The 19,493-nt window shown below is 48.0% G+C and overlaps 1 protein-coding gene and 1 pseudogene across 2 annotated transcripts; both read right to left on the reverse strand.

Annotated features, from left to right (window-relative positions):
• Positions 1-6,687: 6,687 nt before the first annotated feature.
• On the reverse strand, positions 6,688-15,485 carry THEM5 (thioesterase superfamily member 5). 2 transcript variants are annotated; one of them, XM_015078027.3, is made up of 6 exons: positions 14,499-15,476; positions 13,128-13,329; positions 11,781-11,919; positions 7,602-7,712; positions 7,149-7,273; positions 6,688-6,851 (listed from the first exon to the last, which is right to left on the reverse strand). In XM_015078027.3, the coding sequence occupies exons 1-6, from the start codon at positions 14,619-14,621 to the stop codon at positions 6,808-6,810; spliced, it is 744 nt and encodes a 247-aa protein (XP_014933513.1). In that variant the 5' UTR covers positions 14,622-15,476; the 3' UTR covers positions 6,688-6,807. The 2 variants fall into 2 exon arrangements, with proteins under 2 accessions (XP_014933513.1, XP_014933519.1); XM_015078033.3 differs by lacking the exon at positions 7,149-7,273 and having other exon boundaries at positions 14,499-15,485.
• Positions 15,486-16,798: 1,313 nt separating this feature from the next.
• LOC106979425 (golgin subfamily A member 7-like) lies at positions 16,799-18,788 on the reverse strand (annotated as a pseudogene).
• Between the last annotated feature and the right edge of the window lie 705 nt (positions 18,789-19,493).

Consider the following 19,493-nt stretch of genomic DNA (forward strand, 5'->3'; position numbering starts at 1 on the left):
GGGTAGGATTCAGACAAGTTTGATTCTGTGGCCTCATTCATTCATTCATTCAGTCATTGACTACCTACCATGTGCCAGGCACTGTGTTGGACTTGAGGATATAGCAGTGAAAAAAGAGATACATCTTCTAGCCAGCTGAAGTTGATGCTTTAGTGGAGGAAGAAAGATAATAGACAAAAAAAAAAAAAAAAAAAAAGTAAAAATAGTACAGTTTATTAGAAGGAAATCAGTGTTTGGGGAGAAAGTAAAAGTAGGAAAGGATTATAGAGGAGCATTCAATTTTAAATGGGGTGGTCAGGGATGGCCATCTTGAGAAGAGAACATTTTAGAAATGACATGAAAGAGAGAGGAAGGTTATCTGAGGGAAAAGCATTCTGGGCAGAAGGAATTACCAGTGAGAGGCTCTGAGGCGGAGGCATGCCTAGAGTGTTCAAGGAGGCAAAGCAGCCAGCATAGCTGGTACAGAATGAGTGAAGAAGAGAGGGAGTCAGAGGGATAACAGGGACAGATGCTGTTGGGGCTTATAGCCACTGTGACAATTTTAGCTTTTACTTATAATGAGCTGAGGAGTGACATGACTTGACATGTATTAAAAGAGTTGCTCTGGCAGCTGTGTTGAGAACGAAATGAAGGGGATAAAGGCATAATTAGAGAAACCAGATGGGAGACTATTGAAATAATCTTTGTTCAAGATGATTGGGGCATGACTCAGGATCTGGATCTATTCTGAAGCTAAAGCCAATAAATGGACCCATCCCCATCTGAAGAGAAAGAGAACGATACAAAGTTTTTGGCCTGAACAACTGGAGGAATGGAGTTATCATTTGCTGAGAAGAGAGAAAGTTTAGGAGCTCAGCTTTGGATCTATTAAGTTTGAGATGCGTGCCAGACATCTAAATGGAGACGCTGGGTAAGCAATTGGATTTATGAACCTGGAACTCAGAGGAGAGTTCCAGACTGGAAATATAAATGTGGGCACCAAGAGAAATGAAGACGGAATTTAAAGTCACAAGACTTGAAGTGTAGGTAGAAAAGAGTAAGGGTCTGAGGCTTGAGACTCAAACTGAGTCCTGGGCATGCCAATATTTAGAGGGGAGAGGAGGAGAACCAGCTGTGCCAGATGCTGTGACAAGATCCAGTAAGGTGAGGACTGAGAATTGATCACTGGATTTAGCAATGCAAAGTCACTGGTGACTTTGAGAAGACCAGTTTCAATGGGGTGGCAGAAGCAAAAGCCTGGTTGGAGTGGGCTGCTGAAAGGTTAGGGGAAAGAGAGAGCAAAAACAATTCTCTTGAAGGATTTACTAGAAGAGCACGGGGGAATGGGGTAGTGGCCGGGGGTGGGAGGGAGTGGAATCAAGAGAAAAAATTTTAAATGACAGAAATAGTGGTGTGTTTGTATGCCGATGGGAAAGATCCCATAGGAAGGGGAAAATTGGTAATGTAGAAGAGACAGAGGAGAATTGGTGCAGCAATATTCCTGAAGAAATAGATGTCGTGTGTGAGAAATCATTCTGGGAATTGTCCTTTGCCTGCTGTGTAAACAGTTCACCCAGCTACTGGGGAGAACATAGAGTAACTGGATAGAGGTAGAAGGTGGAGGAGTGGGTAGTGGGAACTTGTTTACTCTGAATGCTTCTAATTACTCAGGTCACCAGCTGAGAGTGATGATTGATGGAGGAGAAGGTGGCTTTAGGGTTTGAGTAGAGGGGACCAGGAAAGGAACAGTCACCCAGGAGGACAGGGGACTGGATGCTCTAGGGAAAATGCAAGATGGGTCCTGGGTAGTACTGCAGGCTCGCCTTTAGGAGAGCAACCATGACTTTATGCTGAGACCGGGCAGCATGGCTGCAAGATTTTTCTCTAGCTGTGCTCAGCTGTACAGATGTAGGGGGAAAATGGGCAGAGATTTGGTTTAGGACTGTTGCTCAGTGGTTGACGATTCAGTTTCCGGCTCCCTCTCTCCTTCCATTTCCTTCTCTTGGTGGATGAAATCAGGGGTGCATATAAGAGTGCACACCACCTGGGCTGCACAGTGTGGGGACTGAGAACTGATTACAAATAATCCACAGCCTGGCTGTATCCGTCAGGGTCTGGTGAGGAAAACAGCACTTGCTGGGTAGTTCAACAGAGGGAGTTTTAACACAGGGAACTTGTTACAAAGGTATTGAAGAAGCTAAGAAGGCAAATAGGATGGTGAGGACTGTCTACCAGGATCTGGAACCATGGAGACACAGGCACTACTTGAGTCACCTTTCAAAGCAAAGAGAAGGGGAGAACTACCCTTACTTCTTTCTACTTTCCGCCTTCCAGTCGGCCACTAGGGCCTCTCAAAGATAGGTGGCAAGGGAGACTGGGAACTGTAGTTTGTATGCACTAGCCCTGCACAATCTAAGGCAGAGTAGGGGAGGGGTGGGGATCTGGGAGCCATCAAACAAATGACTGGCACACTGAGTAGTCATAAGATGACTTAATGAAAACAGTAAGATATCAGACCTGGAAAGAAATGATTTGCCAAACAGTAGCAGAGTTGAGACTAGAAGCCAAGATCTTCTGTCTCAAAGAGCATTGTTCTTTCTTATACCCTAGAGGTCTTTGGATTTGAGCAGAACTACTCCCTTGAATGAGGCCCAGAGTGCTGCCTCCTCACCTCCTCCAGCACCATCACTGCTGCTCCTGGGGGACATTACATGTGACTGAGGGCCCTCATCTCCTTTTTCCTGCCACTGCCACTGTAGAGGCACACCTGGAGGATGGGGCATTACAGAGTTCATCTGGGTTGAAGCCTGATGAAGAGGCAGGCAGGGCACAGGCCTTTCCTCCGGGTAGACAGGCAACAGTTACAGGACTCTCTGGGCCTTTGGGTCTCGCTAAGCTGTCTGTCCCATGGCCTTGAGGGGTGGCCTCAGGTAGCATAACTTGGCCACCAGTGCTCACTACGGGTGCTGGCAGGTGAGGGGCTTGGTGATCTACTGTGTCTGATAGCTCTGGCTCCTTACCCAGGACCTTTGATGAATGATCTAGCTTTGCAGTTCCGGGAAGGCCTTAGGGGTCCGTTCTTCAAGAGCTGGTATGAGCTCCCAATGTCTCCTGCCTTCTTGAACTGGTTGTTCTTACAGCTGTCTTATTTACTCTTCAGTTCTCTTGACAGTTGACATAGGCTTCTGGAGAACACATATCCTCTGCTGTAAGCAGGAGAAGCTGCCACGTTTGTCTGGATGGCCAGTTCGATTCCACTCCATCTACTTTTACAATAGTTGCATTCCAGGTAAATTTGTTTTAAGTGTGGAGGCAGCACCTCCCCTGTTTCTGCCTAGAAAGCTGCACAACTTGGCCTCCTGGAGGGGAGGGGTGTTTGTCAAAGCCCTAGAGCCTAGAGATGATGACAACATTTCACTTACCAGTGTCCCTGCTCACCCTCCTGGTCTTATCCAGTGAAGCCTGACACTCTCAGACAGGTTGTGGGGCCTTCCCACCTCTGTAGATTTCTACCTGTTTCTTTTAGAAGTATCAGATGCATCTAATCTATTTTAAGATGGAAACTTAAGTACAACTATTTTGTTTTTATTCTTTTCCTTGACTGGAAGTGTTTTAATGACAAATAGGCTCTCCTTGACTGTGAATACAGGTCCATCAAGTTTTTGGTATGCACTGTGTTTGTAGATTATCAGGGCAACTGTAAACACAGAAAAATAGGGTTTTGATGTGAATATATGAGGGGGGTGGAAAGTTGGCTGCCACGAGATTTCTGGCTATGGCCTCTGGTATGACTCTAGCTTTTGAGGGCCACTGGGTCAAGGCCCTTCAAATCTAGGTCCACCAATCTTTGACCCATTATTCAAGATTGGTGGCTTAGAAAGTGTGTGGTCTAATTACTAGAAAGAGAACCTGATTTCCTTACCTCCCCACCACTGCTGACTTTGTGTACAACTCTCTGGCCCTGTTCCATGCCACAAAAGGGTCCATTCTCTCTGATCCCCTGAATCCCCAGCCCCAGCCCCAGATCCTGGAACCTCAGCCTAGGCCTGAACTTGAATTCTTCACTTGCCAGGATAAGGGTTTGGGCGTAGACTGTTTGTTTCTCTGATGATCCTCCTCTCAGACTGAGACAGTAGTTGCTGGCTACTCACCAATCCCTTTTCTCTTTCTTCCACAACATATAGTTAGACCATATTCTCCAACCAACCAACCTCTGCTGTTTATTGGGGCCTCATGACTGAGTTCTGGCAATGGAAATACCTTGAAGCTTGGCCCCCAAACACCTCCCTTGTGATTCTCTCCTCTCCCATCTGGTAACTGGATATCAACACCCAGGATGAGTCTGGAAATTATATGTTGGATATGGCAGAACTTTTGTCAGCCAGATTCCTGAATGACTCCTATACACCAACAACTGGACTTTATGTGCGTAAGAAGTCCATTCTATTTAAGATATGGATTGTGCTATGGAGCTGTAAACGTTTACCTGTTTTAGTATTTGGCTTCACCACACCTAATAATTAACAATCATTTGTGATATGCCCTTTGGAATTCTCATTCTTTGGTAAAACTTCTCGAGTCCTTGACCTCTTCCTGGGCATCCCCTGCACCCAGTTGTCTTAACAGAATCCTGCCATCCCTGAGGAGGATGCTCGGTTTTCCACTTCTCTCATCTGTAGCTCAGATGGAGGTTCTGATTTCTCCTGGATGACTAGTGCCTCCCCCTGTCTGTAATCTTCTCCATGTCAGACCATTACTCTGGCCATGTTCTCTTTTCTCCTTTACCACTGTTTCCTCACCTGATTTATCAGCCATTGTCCCGTGGTCTTGCCAGCTGGCTCATGCCTTCTCCTCACCTCAGGTCAGTGCACTTCCCTGTTTTCCATCAGCACCTGGGCCTTCTGCATGCCTTGGCCCACATGGACCTGGTTGGTTTGTTCTCCTGATCCCCACAGTGGCCTATCCCAATCACTGCCCTTCCTCCAGACCTCTCTCCCCACGGATGGCCTTGCCTCCTGTTTCACCGAGGAAGCTGAGGTGCTCTGGTGTGAATCCTCTCAACCTCCCATCCTGCTTGGTATCAGAGTCACTGATGCTGTTGCCATTTGTGCTCTTGATCCATCTCTAAGACCAGACAGCTGTTCTGTTGGATGATGCCTCTCTCTCTCCTAGAGTTTCAGCCTCTCTCCACTGGCTCCTTCCAAAGCAATTTATAAATACACTCAACCCTCTTTCTTTAAATAACATTGACAACAACAACAACAACAAACAAAATTCTTAGAAAGAATCATCTAGAGTCACTTTGTCATTTCCATCCATTTTTCATTCAACATAATTTGGATTTTGTGCCCACCTTCCGGCAAAGAAGACCTCACCTTCCTTACTGCCAAAGGCAAAGGACTGTTTTTAGTTCTCATCTGTCTTGCTTTCTCTTAAGCATTTGACACTGCTGACCTCTCCCTCTTCAGAATAGTCACTCCTGTCCTATCTTAGGCCTCTAGTGGCTCTTTGGTCCTCTGCCCCAATGTTAACCCTTTGTGTGACCAAAGGTTCTATCTCTGAGCCCTTCCCTATCCTTCATTTCTTTCCCCTCCCCTCCCATCACTCTGTAGACTTCTCTCCCAGTTGTCCTGTGTCAGTTTTCATATTGATGACTTACAAACCGAGTCAGTTGTTCACCAGTCTTCAGCTCCAGACCACAACATCCAGGTTCCTGCTGGTGCTTGCCATGTGGCAAAAGTACCACAGGCACGGCAGGCTCAATGTGTGAGAAACTTAACTCATTGTCTACCCCCACCTCAGAACTGCTCCTCTGTTCTCCCAGCAAGGCCACCCGCCATCCCCAGGCCAGAAACTTGGAGTCATTCTGGAAGATTCTTCTTCACAAATCCAGTACATATAATAAGTGGCAAAGTCTCACACTCTTGTGTGTGTAACATTTTCCATCTCTCTCATTGTCAAAGCTCTGACTCATGACAGAGCCTTCCGATCTCTAGCTGGGGGGTTTGCAGGGGCCTCCTAGCCAGTGTCCCCACCGTCAGGCTTGCTGACTCCCCCTTTACTGCCACCAGAGTCGTCTTCCTAAAAAACAAAACTTTATGTCTGCCCCCTGCCGGCCTCCACGTTAAACCCTTTAAAAGCTTCCTTTTGCCTACAAGACAAAGTTCAAGTTGCATTAGCCAGGTTTGGGAAGGTTTCCATGGTCTGTTCCTGCCCTGCCCCCTTCTCTTTCCCTAAACTCCTGCCCTACTCAAAACCTTGCTCTTCTCCAAAGTCACTCTGCCCTTTTACCCCATTCCTTTGCTTTTACTATCCCTTTTGCCTGGAGAGTCCTCCCCTCCCTTGCTTGCCTGGTGAACACCACTCAAGTTTTGAGACTCAGTTTAAGCACTGCTTCCTCTAGAAAGTGTTTTTTTTTTTAATCTCCTTTATAGAGTGAAATTGACCCCTCCCTTTGTGTCTGTACTGCATCCACGGCAGGAGCCAGGGTGGGGTGGCAGGAGCTGAGGGCCCCCTGCTTGTGGCCTGCTGTTGTTCACCTCAGCACCGGGGCTCTGTCTTTGTCTCTCGTTACTGTGTGCTCGGTGCCTCACCCAGGGCCTCGATGTGCAGGTGCTGAAGAAATCTCTTGGTTGGTGATGATGGGAAAGTGGGTGTGTGGGGGGTGCTGGCAGGATCTTGGCTTCCCACTACAGAAGGGTCTTAGCCTGAGAAGGAGTTGTGAATCTTTATTTACTCAGAGGAAAGTGCCCTCTTCTTCATCTCACCAGTCACTTCCTGGAGACACCTCCTTGCTCTGCAGTGGGTCCTGAGCAGGCACAGTGACTGTCACTGGGACAATTCCTCTTCCAGCTGCAGCTGAAGGAAAACACCTGCAGGAGAAGGGCAAGCTGAGTGGCAGGAGCTGGATGTGGTGCACGGAGCATTTGCATCCTGTTATCTAGTACCCGATCCTGTCCTTGTGGTACAGGTCCAGCCACTCATACATAGAAAAAAAAAATCCTAGCCGGGTTCTCCCTCATTTCATCAGAGTCTACAGCAGGTGCCCATTCCCACTCTAAAAAGCTGGACCTCAGTTTGGGACCGGATCCTCAGTATTCTTCCTTCCATTTGTCCTGAGGGTGATGGTGGCAGGACAGAGTCTGGGCTGAGGCTGAGAACCTCCTTACCTGAGGACTTGGCATAGACTCTCTGCTGGTCCCTGCTCTGGGCGATGCAGGACATGTAAAGCTTCTGGTCCTCGATCTTTTCCACGTCAACATTCAGCACAGCCAGAGAGCCCACAGGGATCAAACTGAAAGAGGGCGTGGCTTAGCCCAGCCATCATGTGGCTTAGCCCAGCCTAACCCTGGCCACCATCCCTTCACTCCTCTTCACTTCATCCTTCTCTTCAACCCACCCTGCCCCAAGAAACAAGTGGCCCAGGGCTCAGGGCCCATTTGCAGGCTCCTGGAATCTGATGGGAGAGGCTGTGCTCTGGCCAGGGACTAGAGGAACAGTTTAGCAGCAACTGGGGGAGGAGAGTGGCAGACAGGGCTCCTGCACCCAACACTGAGAATGGCCAGCCCTCAGTGATAAAAAAAGGTGTGACTTTGGCCGACATCTCAAGGATTCATACTTACTTTTTGAACCTGATGTTGAGGCTTAGTGTGAACAGCCCCTCTCCAGCCAGGTAAGCAGTTTTAGAGAAGGTCTCATCCATCATGGCGGCCAGGGACCCTCCATGTGCAAACCTGGGGGTGGGGAGAATAAGGCCTGGGCTATGGGCCTCCCTCTGACCCCGACCCTGCCCATGGAACCACCTTGCCTGTACCTTTCTCCAGGACGGGAAAGGAAACAGAGTAGGATCCCAGCTGATCAAACTGGCCAAAGTCACTTCAGCCTTTCTCCCGTGTTGCTTCAGCATGTTAGCATCCCCTGACACAATTATCTTATTTTGCCAGGAAAATGTTGGGCTTTTTTTTTTTTTCTGATAAAGTTCATGGAAAAACATTTTTCTGATTCATCACCTAACTGCTGGCAGCAATTGCCATCATTTGGAAAGGTGCACTCATACAGGGGAGGGGAAAGTCCCTGTACTTTTTGGCTTGGGCTTGGAGGCGCAGCCTGGGGTCAGCCCCCACCTTATCTGTCACTATAGCCAGTGCCAGGGCCAAGCCTGAGTTTTCAAGGCGGCTAAATGTGAAATGTGACCTCTGCCTTCTCTAGTGCCTTCCGAGCAGCCAGTAGGCTGTCTGCAGAAAGGGCCTGCTTCAGCAGGATGTGCAAACTCTTGCTTTACTTAAAGTGAGAGAAATGTTCATTCTCATGTAAACTGACCTGCATGCCAGAGCTACTTCACTGTTGGTGAGGTTGGGGAACATAGAAGGGTGTCCAACTCTAACAGATAGCACAAAACGGATTCAGGGTTCTCATTTTCAAAAGCCTGGTTCTCCATGGACCAGCCCAGCTGCCCCACTGTGCTAGCATGGATTCCTCTCCTGTTCTCACCACCAGGAGGGGAGAGAGCTGGGGGCCATGGAACCACACACCCACCTGGTTTGACTCCACCTCTCACTACCTGTTTGATCTTGAGCAAGTTGCTAAATAAATAGTTGAGCTGCTAAATTGCTAAGCTGTTCTGAGCCTGTTTTTCCACTATAATTCGTGAATAAAAAGAATTCCTATTAAGGGGCCTGGGTGGCTCTGTTGGTTGAGTGTCCGACTTTGGACACTTCCGGTGATGATGTCTTGGTCTGTGGGTTTGAGCCCCGTGTCAGGCTCTGTGCTGACAGCTCAGAGCCTGGAGCCTGCTTCAGATTCTGTGTCTCCCTTTCTCTCTGCCCTTCCCCCGTTCACACTCTGTCTCTCTCTCTCTCAAAAATGAATAAATATTAAAAAAATTGAACAAAAATAATTCCTATCTCATCAGATTACATGAGGTAATGTTTACAAAACCCCTCGTGTACCTCCACATTGCTTGAAAGAGGGATAAAGGAGTTGATGCTGAAGAACCCCAAACCCACTCTTTCCTTATCCTCACTGGCCAGGCAGGGGCCCATTGGCAAGTGTGTGGATTCTGCAGGATAGCCCTTGGCAGCCGGTAACCTACCCCTCCTAATTACCTATGGGCTGGGTGGGTACTTATGACAAGATAGAAAATATATATTGGTGTCTGCCTCTGATTCCTGACACAGTGCTGCTGAAACTCTCGTAATTTCCTGGGTGATGGGACTGTCTTGTTCTATTGAGGCAACTCTGGGCGTGCTCCTGGATGGCTCCTGGATGGGGGCTGTCCCCAGAAAGACCAAGCTATGATTAAAATCTTGGCACTTTCACCTTCCCCCACCCCATTCTCTCAAGAAGGGAGGAGGGCTAGAAATGGAGTAAATGACGGATCATGCCTGTGTGAGGAAGCCTCCATAAAATCCCAATGGTGCAGGGTTTGGAAAGCTTCCAGGGTGGTGAACGCAGGCACAGTAGGAGGGTGATGCACTCTGACTCCACAGGGACAGAAGCTCCAGCATGCATTGGGGACCCTCCCAGACCTTGCCCATGAACGTGCTTCATCTGACCATTCTTCGGTATCCTTTATCAGACCCTTTAATAAACTGGTAAACATAAGTGTTCCCTGGAGTTCTGTAAGCCTCTCTAGCAAAGTAATTGAACGTGAGGAGGTGCAAGTAGGAACCTCCAAATTATAACCGTAGGGGCCAACGCAAGCCACCACAAGATGGGCCAGTTTGACACGAAGATTATTTTAAATAATTTTTTAAATGTTTTTAAAATGTTTATTTATTTTTGAGAGAGAGACAGACTGTAAGCAGGGGAAGAGCGCAGAGAGAGGGAGACACAGAATTGGAAGCAAGCTCTGGGCTCCGAGCTGTCAGCACAGAGCCCGATGAGGGGCTCAAACTCACGAACCATGAGATCATGACCTGAGCCGAAGTTGGACGCTCAACCCACTGAGCCACCCAGGCGCCCCTATACACTATTATGTTTGATTTCCTCTTGTTCATCTGTCTCACATCAATATGATTCCTCATCCAGCTAGAAGGACCCTTGAAGGCAGCAGGAAATTCTTGCTCCCCAACATGGCCAAATCAGACAGAAGTCGTGGGAGCCTGGGGGCCTGCTACTTGTGATTGACATCTGAAGTGGGGGGCAGGCCTGTGGACTAGCCCTTACTCTGAGGGATCTGATGCTCTCTCCAGATAGATGGTGTCAGAATAGAGTTAAATTGCAGGACACCCAGCTGGTGTCACAGAATTGCTTGGTGTGGGGAAAAGCCTTCACCCGTGCGGTGATAAGAAGTGTCAGAAGTAAAGTGTCCTGTGTGAGCAGTAAGGAGACACACAGGAGAGAAAGAAATGGTAGAGGAGAGCTGGGTTTTTCCCTACAGAGTAGACCGAACTGGGTGTTTCTTTCTATTCAGTACTAATCTCTTCTCTGGACCCCTCAACCTACTGACCTCAGTGTTGGATGGTCCTCCTCTGTCTCTCCTGCCCCACATCCATGAGCCCCTAAATAAAAGCTACACTTCACCCCCTACTTGGGGTTTTCCTCTTTAGAAGGAAGGGGATCCCTGACCTGTGCAGGGCTCTGACCTAGTCCCCCAGTGTCAGCATGCATTAGTATGAAAACCAGTGTCCCCATGGAAGACCGCTTTTGTATTGCCAAGGCGACCAAGGGCTGCAGTCTGAAACCATGGCCTGTGCTGACATCGATTAAGATCTCCGATGGGGCACCTGGGTGGCTTAGTCGGTTAAGTGTCTGACTTCGGCTCAGGTCATGATCTCACGGTCCGTGAGTTTGAGCCCCACGTCAGGCTCTGTACTGACAGCTCAGAGCCTGGAGCCTGCTTTGGATTCTGTGTCTCCCTCTCTCTCTGACCCTCCCCTGTTCATGCTCTGTCTCTTTCTGTCTCAAAAATAAATAAACATTAAAAAAACCCAAATCTCTGAATTTAACGGCTACTGAGTCCCTCTCAGGCCTTGGGACCCTAGAGCTGCCTCCCCCTTTCTCCCTCTGCCTTGCAGGGACTCTGGCACCAACAGCTTTCAGCGATTGTTTAAAGAAGGAACAGTGACAGAGCAGAAGGCAAACAACCACGGACTTAGTGGCACAGTGGCCTTGGGCAAGAGGCTCAAGGCTAGCTTGATTTCCCTTGTGGAATTTATGTCTAGCAGTCTATTTTTGAAGACAGCAGAACACAATAGAGAGATCGGTGGACCCAGATTAGAGTCCTGATCTGTCCTTGATTACCCGTGCTCCTGCGGGCAAGTTACCTTACCTCTGTGTGCCTCAGTTTGTCCACGGGTAAAATATGAAGTTTGGGTAGATGGTGTCTGATAGCTATATGTGCTGTATGGTTCATGAGTATATACAATATTATAGTTTTCAGCCACTTAGGCAGATGGATATTACTGCCCCAGGTTTCAGGTAATGAGGCTGAAGGCCAGAAGTTAAACTGCCTGCTTGGGGTCCAAAGGCCAGCAAGGCAGAGCAGGACTGGAAGTCTGGCTCCACATCTTGTCCTCTTCCAAGGTCACCACACCCTTCTCTCAAAGTGGGCCCCAAAACCACCTTCTTATTGGGAAATATTCAGATCTCCATAAGGAGGCTCTCCTTGTCTGAACAATGGGGACTGGAGCAGACGACCCAGGATGTCCTCCCAGGCATGATGTTGAGACAGAAGCCCAGTGCCCACTACCCCCACCCAGCTCCTTAAGGAGAGGTACAGACTCCAGGGCCTGGTGTGTGGCTAATCCATCAACTGAGCAAGCCCAGGAAGCAGCTGAGGATATCCACCCAGGCCTTACCCTGGGGCCCCCTCCAGGTAGGGGCCAGGTTGGAAAAGACAGATGGACTTCTTCTTGGACGGGTGGAAAAAAATGACATACTCGTAGCCTTGTCCTTCCACTTGGAGGCACCTGGTAAAGATGCGCCAGTCGCTTTTGTCTGGGGAGAGACAGGAAGGGCTGTAGCTGGAGGGGGAGTTCGTGATTGTATGGGGCCCGTTGGGATGCAGGGCCAGCCATTCAGCACCATGTCTGGAGCCCTGTCTCAGGCACAGGGTCTAGGAGAGAACCAGAGGACACCCAGGCTCTGCAATCTGAGAGTGGAGACAGAGCCCTCTTCTCAGGGATCCCTCAGTCTGGAAGGAGGAATAGTCAGGAAGTTCCCTGGCTGAGTGTAGAGATAGGATCAGGACCAGATTAAGACTTTAACAGATCTTAAACACTGAAAATTTAAAATGTAACATGTAATTCATATATAATTCAAAATAACAAACAGTAAAATACTAAACATAGTCAAATAGGAGTGCTGGCTGGCTCAGTTGGTAGAGCATGTGACTCTTGGTCTCAGGCTTATGAGTTCAAGCCCCATATGTGTGTAGAGATTACTTAAAAATAAAATCTTTAAAAAACCCAAAAAGTAAAATAAGTGCAGAAAAGTCTACCAAAGTTCTGGGTTTTTTTCCCCCCAGAAAGACAACGACAACAACTACATCATTTTTTTGATGAATACCAAGTTCTTCGAAAAAAAAAAATTATTTTGGTGACTCTGCCTTGTTTGTGACATAAACCTAAAGGTCATCTGTCTACTGGACCACCCATTCATGAGTAGGCAGGAAAACCACATATGTGAATGAGACAAGAAAATAGGGACACCCTCTGACACACACATATGCGTGCACACACAGGAAGAAAGACGAAGGTGGAAAGTTCTATCCATCTGGTGGGTGTTTTGGGAGACTGGCTATGGGCCCAGTAGAACAAGGATGGTATGCCAAGGCCTGCAGTGAGGGTGGGGACTGGGTGGAGAGGATGACTTGGGATAAGGCTTGACAATACGGAAGAACACCAGGTAAGAAGGCAGAGGGCAAGGGGGCTGCTCTTGGCTGGGAGCAAAGGTAGCCACTTGATTATATTCTCTTGGATGGGAGGTGGGGAGCTAGAGACCAGAGAGCATACTCTTCTTTTCGCCACCTGCTGGGGCTGAAAGTATAAGGAGTGGGGCAGACACAGAAAGGACTTCCAGCTGAGAACTGGAAGGGAGTTTGTGTATCTCCTTCCTGAGGGTGGAGAGTCAGTGCAGGGCAAGGGATTGGCTGAACCCCCAGGTGGGCTGGGTGTGCCCAGGGGTCCTCCCAGACCAGCCCTTACCTGAGGTAGCTGCTAACCCGAATGGGAGCTTGAGCCCCTGGATGTGGTCTCTGTTGGACTTGAAGGAGGGTAGTTTGATCCAGCCATCAGTCTTGGTCTTCTCCAGAAATTCCTGGTACAAGTTCAGCATGTCTGGACACCAGCTGGCATTGGGAAGGGCATAATCCTTCAAATCCGTCTTCTCCAGGCAGAATCTTGAAACCTGGGCAGCAAAATCAGGGAGACCAAACAGCTTCCTGGGGGAGGGAGGCTGCTGCTTGGGCTGTGAGACCTGTAGGTGATTTGCTCCTGGGTTCCTGGCTCCTCAAGCCCTTCCACCAGTGTTGACATACAAGAAACAGCCCATTTTCCTTGTAGAGGGTTTGGGGACACCTGTGGGTGACTGGCAAGGAGATGCTAAACTGTAAAGGAAGGGGAAAAAAAGGAACCAGGGCTGACAGGTAGAGGCATACTGCTGTGTGGCGGTCCCGTTTAAAACCTGTGAACTCTCCTTTGAGGCTGAGAACTGCTAGTCTGAGCCCCATTGTACAAATGGGGAGACTGAGGAAATATGGCTAAAGTTTCAGGGAATAAAACTTCCCATAATAGCGAATACCGCTCCTATTAATTGAAGCTTGTGAGTGTGAGAACTGATGGTCAGACTAGAGACACTGTTCTGAGACACTGTCTACCCTACGGGATGCGACCACAGCTGTTGAAGACCACTATTACCACCCCCACACCTGAGGGGCTACTCCAGCTCTGACTACAGCTGTGAGTGTGCCTGGGCAGAGTAGTTCCTTTGAAACACGGTTTTGGCACCCACAGAAGTGTGATACCATCTGCGAGACAACGTGAGCCCTCTATGGCATTGAAGGCTCACGGATCAGTCACTGCTCTGGGCAGTAGGCCAGCTGCTTTGCCAAACCACACACAGACCCCTCCATCTGGAACCCCCCAACTCAGCTGCAGTGGTCTGTGTGCCACAGAAGGAAAGCGACTTGTTGGTGGCCACACAAGATTCAGACCAGGACAAAAGTGTCCCAGTGGTTTTAGTTTTGGATCCTGGCTCCTTGGTTTCTTTGTCTTCCTTCCTCCCCACCTTCCTCCCTCCTTCCCTTCATTCCTTCCTTCTGTAATCTCTGGGCCCAACATGGGGCTCAAACTCATGACCCCAACATCTAGAGTCGCATGCTCTACCAACTGAGCCAGCCAGGAGCCCCTTGATCTGGGTATTCCAAGAGCACCTTCCCTTTGCCAAATCAAATAGCTTCCCACCACACTGCCCACCTGCCCATCCATGATCTGGGAAGTGGAAATTTGGAGTGCTCTTTATGCCTTAAGCCCCCAAGAGAAGGGCCGCCTGCCTGGCTGAGCTGGGAACTTACTCACCAGGGAGTCTGTGGAGGATCCAAACGCTGAGGTGCGGTTGAGTCTGGGCAGGACATGGGGGGCTCCAGGAAGGACTCTGTGGTGGCCAAGTCTTATTACTGCCTGGAAGCCTCTCCTTATCATGGCTGAGTGTGAGGATTGGGGCTGGTGGGGCTGCTGGCAGGCTCTTAAGGAAGTAGCAAAGTGAGTGAGTGCTCTTTAGCTGCACCCTGGTGCTGTTGGTACAGCCAACTCTAAGACAAGTCTCTCTCCCCTTCTGTCACAAGGTTTTCATCAGCAAGCTTCTGCAGATGATTAGGCAAGATGGGGCTGGTTTGACACAACACCCACAGATGCTTGGGGCCTTTAGCTGGTCCCAAGCCCCACCCAGCACTTGGGGAGGGGCCAATGCTGTTTGGGCATGAAGGTTTAACAGGACTGGCCTGAGTCCAGAAAGAAGTATTTGTTAACGAGGCAAAAAAAAAATACATAAAGAAATAGCATATGGTACATGGAGCCTCAGAGGGCTGCCCTGAAGTGTTTGGGGAACAATCCAAGAAGATCCCCAGAATGATAATGGAGGTCTGTCTCTTGATTGGAGGATGTTGGGGGAGGGTCTGTGTGTGTTGGTGGTGGTGCCTTTGGGGCATGTGGTCTGCAGCAAGACCATGAAAGCCCTAGTATGGTCCTGGCCCTCAGAGAACCACCTCACAGCTCTCAGTTGCCCCTTCTGATGTCCCAGACAAGGGGTGGCACGGAGAAGCCTCCACCTGCTGGTCCCTTGTGGGGATACACACGAGAAGGGGAAGATCTTAGAGGCAGAGACAGAAAATCATTTGGATGGGGCGCCTGGGTGGCTCAGTCAGTTGAGTGGCTGACTTCGGCTCAGGTCATGATCTCACGGTCTGTGAGTTTAAGCCCCGCGTCGGACTCTGTGCTGACAGCTCAGAGCCTGGAGCCTGCTTTGGATTCTGTCTCCCTCTTTCTCTGCTCCTTCCCCGCTCATGCTCTGTCTCTCTCTGTCAAAAATAAATAAACATTAAAAAATTAAAAAAAAAAAAGGAAATTATTTGGAAGGAAGCAGCTTAGCCAAGGTGCTCTCATGCTTTGGGAACCCCAGGGAAGAGGCTGTGTGCTGAGGGTGAGGTGGGGAGATGGGCAGTAGTGGCCTTGTCACTGGCAAGCCTGGAAGAGAGGTGGCTTTCAGGGGATAGGTGGGAAGAGTGTTCAGCCAGTGTCTGCAGGCCTGTGGGCTTTTTTGGTGATGATATTTGTTCTGTTGAATTAAAACTGCCAGTTTTCAACTATAAGTCCCAGTTTTTAGTTCATTGGAGAAAAGCATGTTCTGAAGGCCAGAACTGTGCGAAGGTAGATGATGATGATGATGATGGTGGTGGAGATGATGATGGTGGTGATGGTGATGATGGTGGTGGTGGTGGTGATGATGATGATGGTGGTGGTGGTGGTGATGATGATGATGATGGTGATGGTGGTGGTGATGATGATGATTGATGGTGGTGGTGGTGATGATGATGATTGATGGTGGTGGTGATGATGATGGTGGTGGTGATGATGGTGGTGGTGGCAGTGATGATGATGGTGGTGATGATGATGATGGTGGTGGTGGTGGTGGTGATGATGGTGATGGTGGCGGTGATGATGATGGTGGTGATGGTGATGATGATGGTGGTGGTGGTGATGATGATGGTGGTGGTGGTGGTGGTGATGATGATGGTGGTGATGGTGATGATGATGGTGGTGGTGGTGGTGATGATGATAATGATGTGGTGGTGGTGATGATGATGGTGGTGGAGATGATGATGATGATGGTGATGGTGGTGGTGAGTTTTGGCAGTTTCTGAAAGACCAAACAGATTTAATAGGGAAGTTTACAGATTTTGTCCCACCTGCTTTCTGTGTTTGGCTGCCCCAGAAGACTAGAATATAAATATTTTCATTATGTCCTGTGAAGGTTTTTTTGCTTGTTTGTTTGTTTAAGAAAAGTTTTACTGGGGCACCTGGGTAGCTCAGTTGGCTGAGTGTCTGACTTTCAGTTCAGGTCATAGTCTCGCGGTTCGTGAATTTGAGCCCCTTGTCAGGCTCTGTGCTGACAGCTCAGAGCCTGGAGCCTCCTTCAGATTCTGTGTCTCCCTCTCTCTCTGCCCCTCCCCTGCTCATGCTCTGTCTCTCCCTCTCTCTCAAAAATAAATAAACGTTAAAAAATTTTTTTTTAAATTAAAAAAAGAAAAGCTTTACTAATGTGTTATTATTTCAGTAAAGTTATTGCAACAGGTGTAAAAGGCATACATTATCACAGGCTATAAAGTAACAAAGGAATTTTATACAATTAAAATATTACACAGACTGATGGGATTTACTGAATAACTAACAGATCCATAAAGGAAACCAAGTCTGAAATATGAAATCCAGTAGCACCTAGAGTATCTCTGAAAGTAAAACTTTTAACTGTTTCATTCTTTCCTAATGTATTTTTTAACTTTCTCCCAAATACAGTGCTCTCAAACCCCAAAGATGAATGAAAGGCGTAATAAACCCTGAAACCAAAAACATATCGCCAGAAGAACTATAAACACGGACTCGGACTTAAGAGTTTTAGTTGGAACTCACTGAACTTACTGTACTTGAACCAATCCTAGGATTTCTGTGCACTGAATACTGTATATGAGGAAGGTCTCTCAATCATAAGGTTTGCCAGTAGGGACAAGTTAAAAATTAGGAATATACGGTATTATTCCTATCAAATATTTTTTTCATAATTTATGTTTATAACAAAACTATAATTAAAATATTTATTATACTTGCTTATTACACATTCAGGGACAGGGCAGGGACATTTATGTGTTTGACAGTTTAGCATCTACTTTATTGTGCTTACTTATTTTTGTAAGGAACACGCAACACATACTACATCCTCCCAACATTCAAGGTAATGCAATAGCAAAATTCTCCAAAGAAAAATAACTGGAAATTGCACTAAATACTGTTTTAATTAGGAACAATTGCTATAACAAAACAACATTATGCATTATTTTTCCAATGAGCTTCAGTTGGAGAAACTGAACAGCAGAAATCGATCTTTAAGATTTTGGTCATGCAAAACTGGTAATTCTCTGAGATCTGGGAGATGCGTCAGCAAAACCAGACACAGACTACCTTTCACCAAAATCCTGGAGAAAAGTATTTTCTGACTTTGGGGGAAAGAAGACTGAACTCTGGCTAAGATGGGACTTGCTGAAGTCTCGAGCCACCTGGGAAGCTGGCCCCAGGAATGAGAGAACCACCATCCTGGTGGCAGATGAGAAATTAGCTTTGTGTTGAGCTGCCTAATGGCTTATTTTAACAGCTGTAAAAAAAAATATTTTTTTACATTTATTTATTTTTGAGAGAGAGCACAAGTCGGTGAGGGGCAGAGAGAGAGGGAGACACAGAATCTGAAGCAGGCTCCAGGTGATGAGCTGTCAGCATAGAGTCCAACACGGGGCTCAAACTCACAAGCCATGAGATCATGACCTGAGCTGAAGTTGGCCGCCCAACCGACGGAGCCACCTAGGTGCCCCTCAATGGCTTTGAATAAAAAAAAAAAGTGAAATGCTTCATTGTGTTTTCTCAGAAACTAATAAAAAGATTACAGAGTCCTACACAGTTTGGAGACACAAAGTGGATGCTGAGTGACTAGAGGTCACTCCAGGTGTGGAATTTTAGAAAGTTAGTCCTTGGGGTAAATGGCGCCGTTGCTCTGGCAGCAGAGAGGAGGTAGGGGACACTCTGTGATCGGCCAGTGGATAGATGAGGGTCCCAGCTGGAGGAGCGATCTTTAGTTCTAGGTTTATCTCCCACTGCTCACACCTCTGTCTTCATAAATGCTGATGTCAATAACTCGAAGTCCTCTCTCAATAGGATCTGTCGGGGGAGGCCTTGGAAAGCATATATCTTCTCACTCTCCTACTGGGACGCTGTCTCCAGAACCTTCTCATAATGGGTTTCCATGCGTAAGAATATGGGGAAGCCAAAACAGCCTTCAAGATGTGATTGGCCCCCAAGCTTCTCTGCTTCTGCATAAAGGTTACTTAGACTTCGAATTGTTTTTTCAAACTGCTGCCTATCAATCCGGCTCTCCTTGGTCTGGAGCTGGCAGTGTGTGGTGCTGCTGTCGTCTTGCTGAATGAATACCTTCCCAGACACTGGCGCCTGCCGTGACCTCTTGGCGAGGACTGGCTGGGCCTGCCGCCTCCTCGGCCCTCCAGCGGCAGTCACACCGCCTATGTTGTCCTGTTCTGTGAATGTTTGAATGAAATTTATTCAAAGATGCGGAAACCAGGTTTCTCATCGTTTCAAGTCTCTGGGTCTAGCTAAAAATGCCAACATTTAAAATGCAGACTTTTACACAAAACAGGTCGAGGATCTCCAGATAAGTAGAAGGATCTGGGAACAAGTCACCTTTATGCCTATGCAGCAGCTGTTGGCTGGAGCCAGACATCATGCCCTCTGGCTCGTCCCAGGCCTCCCCTGGTACCTGGCATCCCTCCATTCCCTTGCCAGTCTCTATGTGTGATACTTGATTGGGAGGATGGGACTCGAGGAGGAAACAGGAGAGAAAAGAGGAATCTTAAAGAGGGTACATGGACTGTAGAGGAATCGGAGGAAAAGGGGAGTAGGAAGAAGGAGGGGCCTGATCCCAGGAAGGTTATCAGGAGCCTCAGGTTGGCAGGTTTATCCTGATTCCAGGAAGAATCAATAGCTGAACCTGAGAAAAGAAATCCTTGTTTCATTGCCCGAAAGCTACGTGGGATCTAGCTTACCACCCATGCACAGCCAGACTTCCCTTGTAGATGGTACACCCCAGTGGGATCAGCATCTCTTGTTGCCTGACTAGAAAAGTAACACCGTCTGTGAAGTAATAGAAAATATATATAGTGGTCTCTGCCCCTGGTTCCTGAACACAGCTCCTAAATCCATAGGAATTTTCTGGGTGATAGGAATGTCTTTTGTTCTAAT

Source organism: Acinonyx jubatus, chromosome C1 (genome assembly GCF_027475565.1).
Source record: "Acinonyx jubatus isolate Ajub_Pintada_27869175 chromosome C1, VMU_Ajub_asm_v1.0, whole genome shotgun sequence".
Taxonomy (NCBI): Eukaryota; Metazoa; Chordata; class Mammalia; order Carnivora; family Felidae; genus Acinonyx; species Acinonyx jubatus.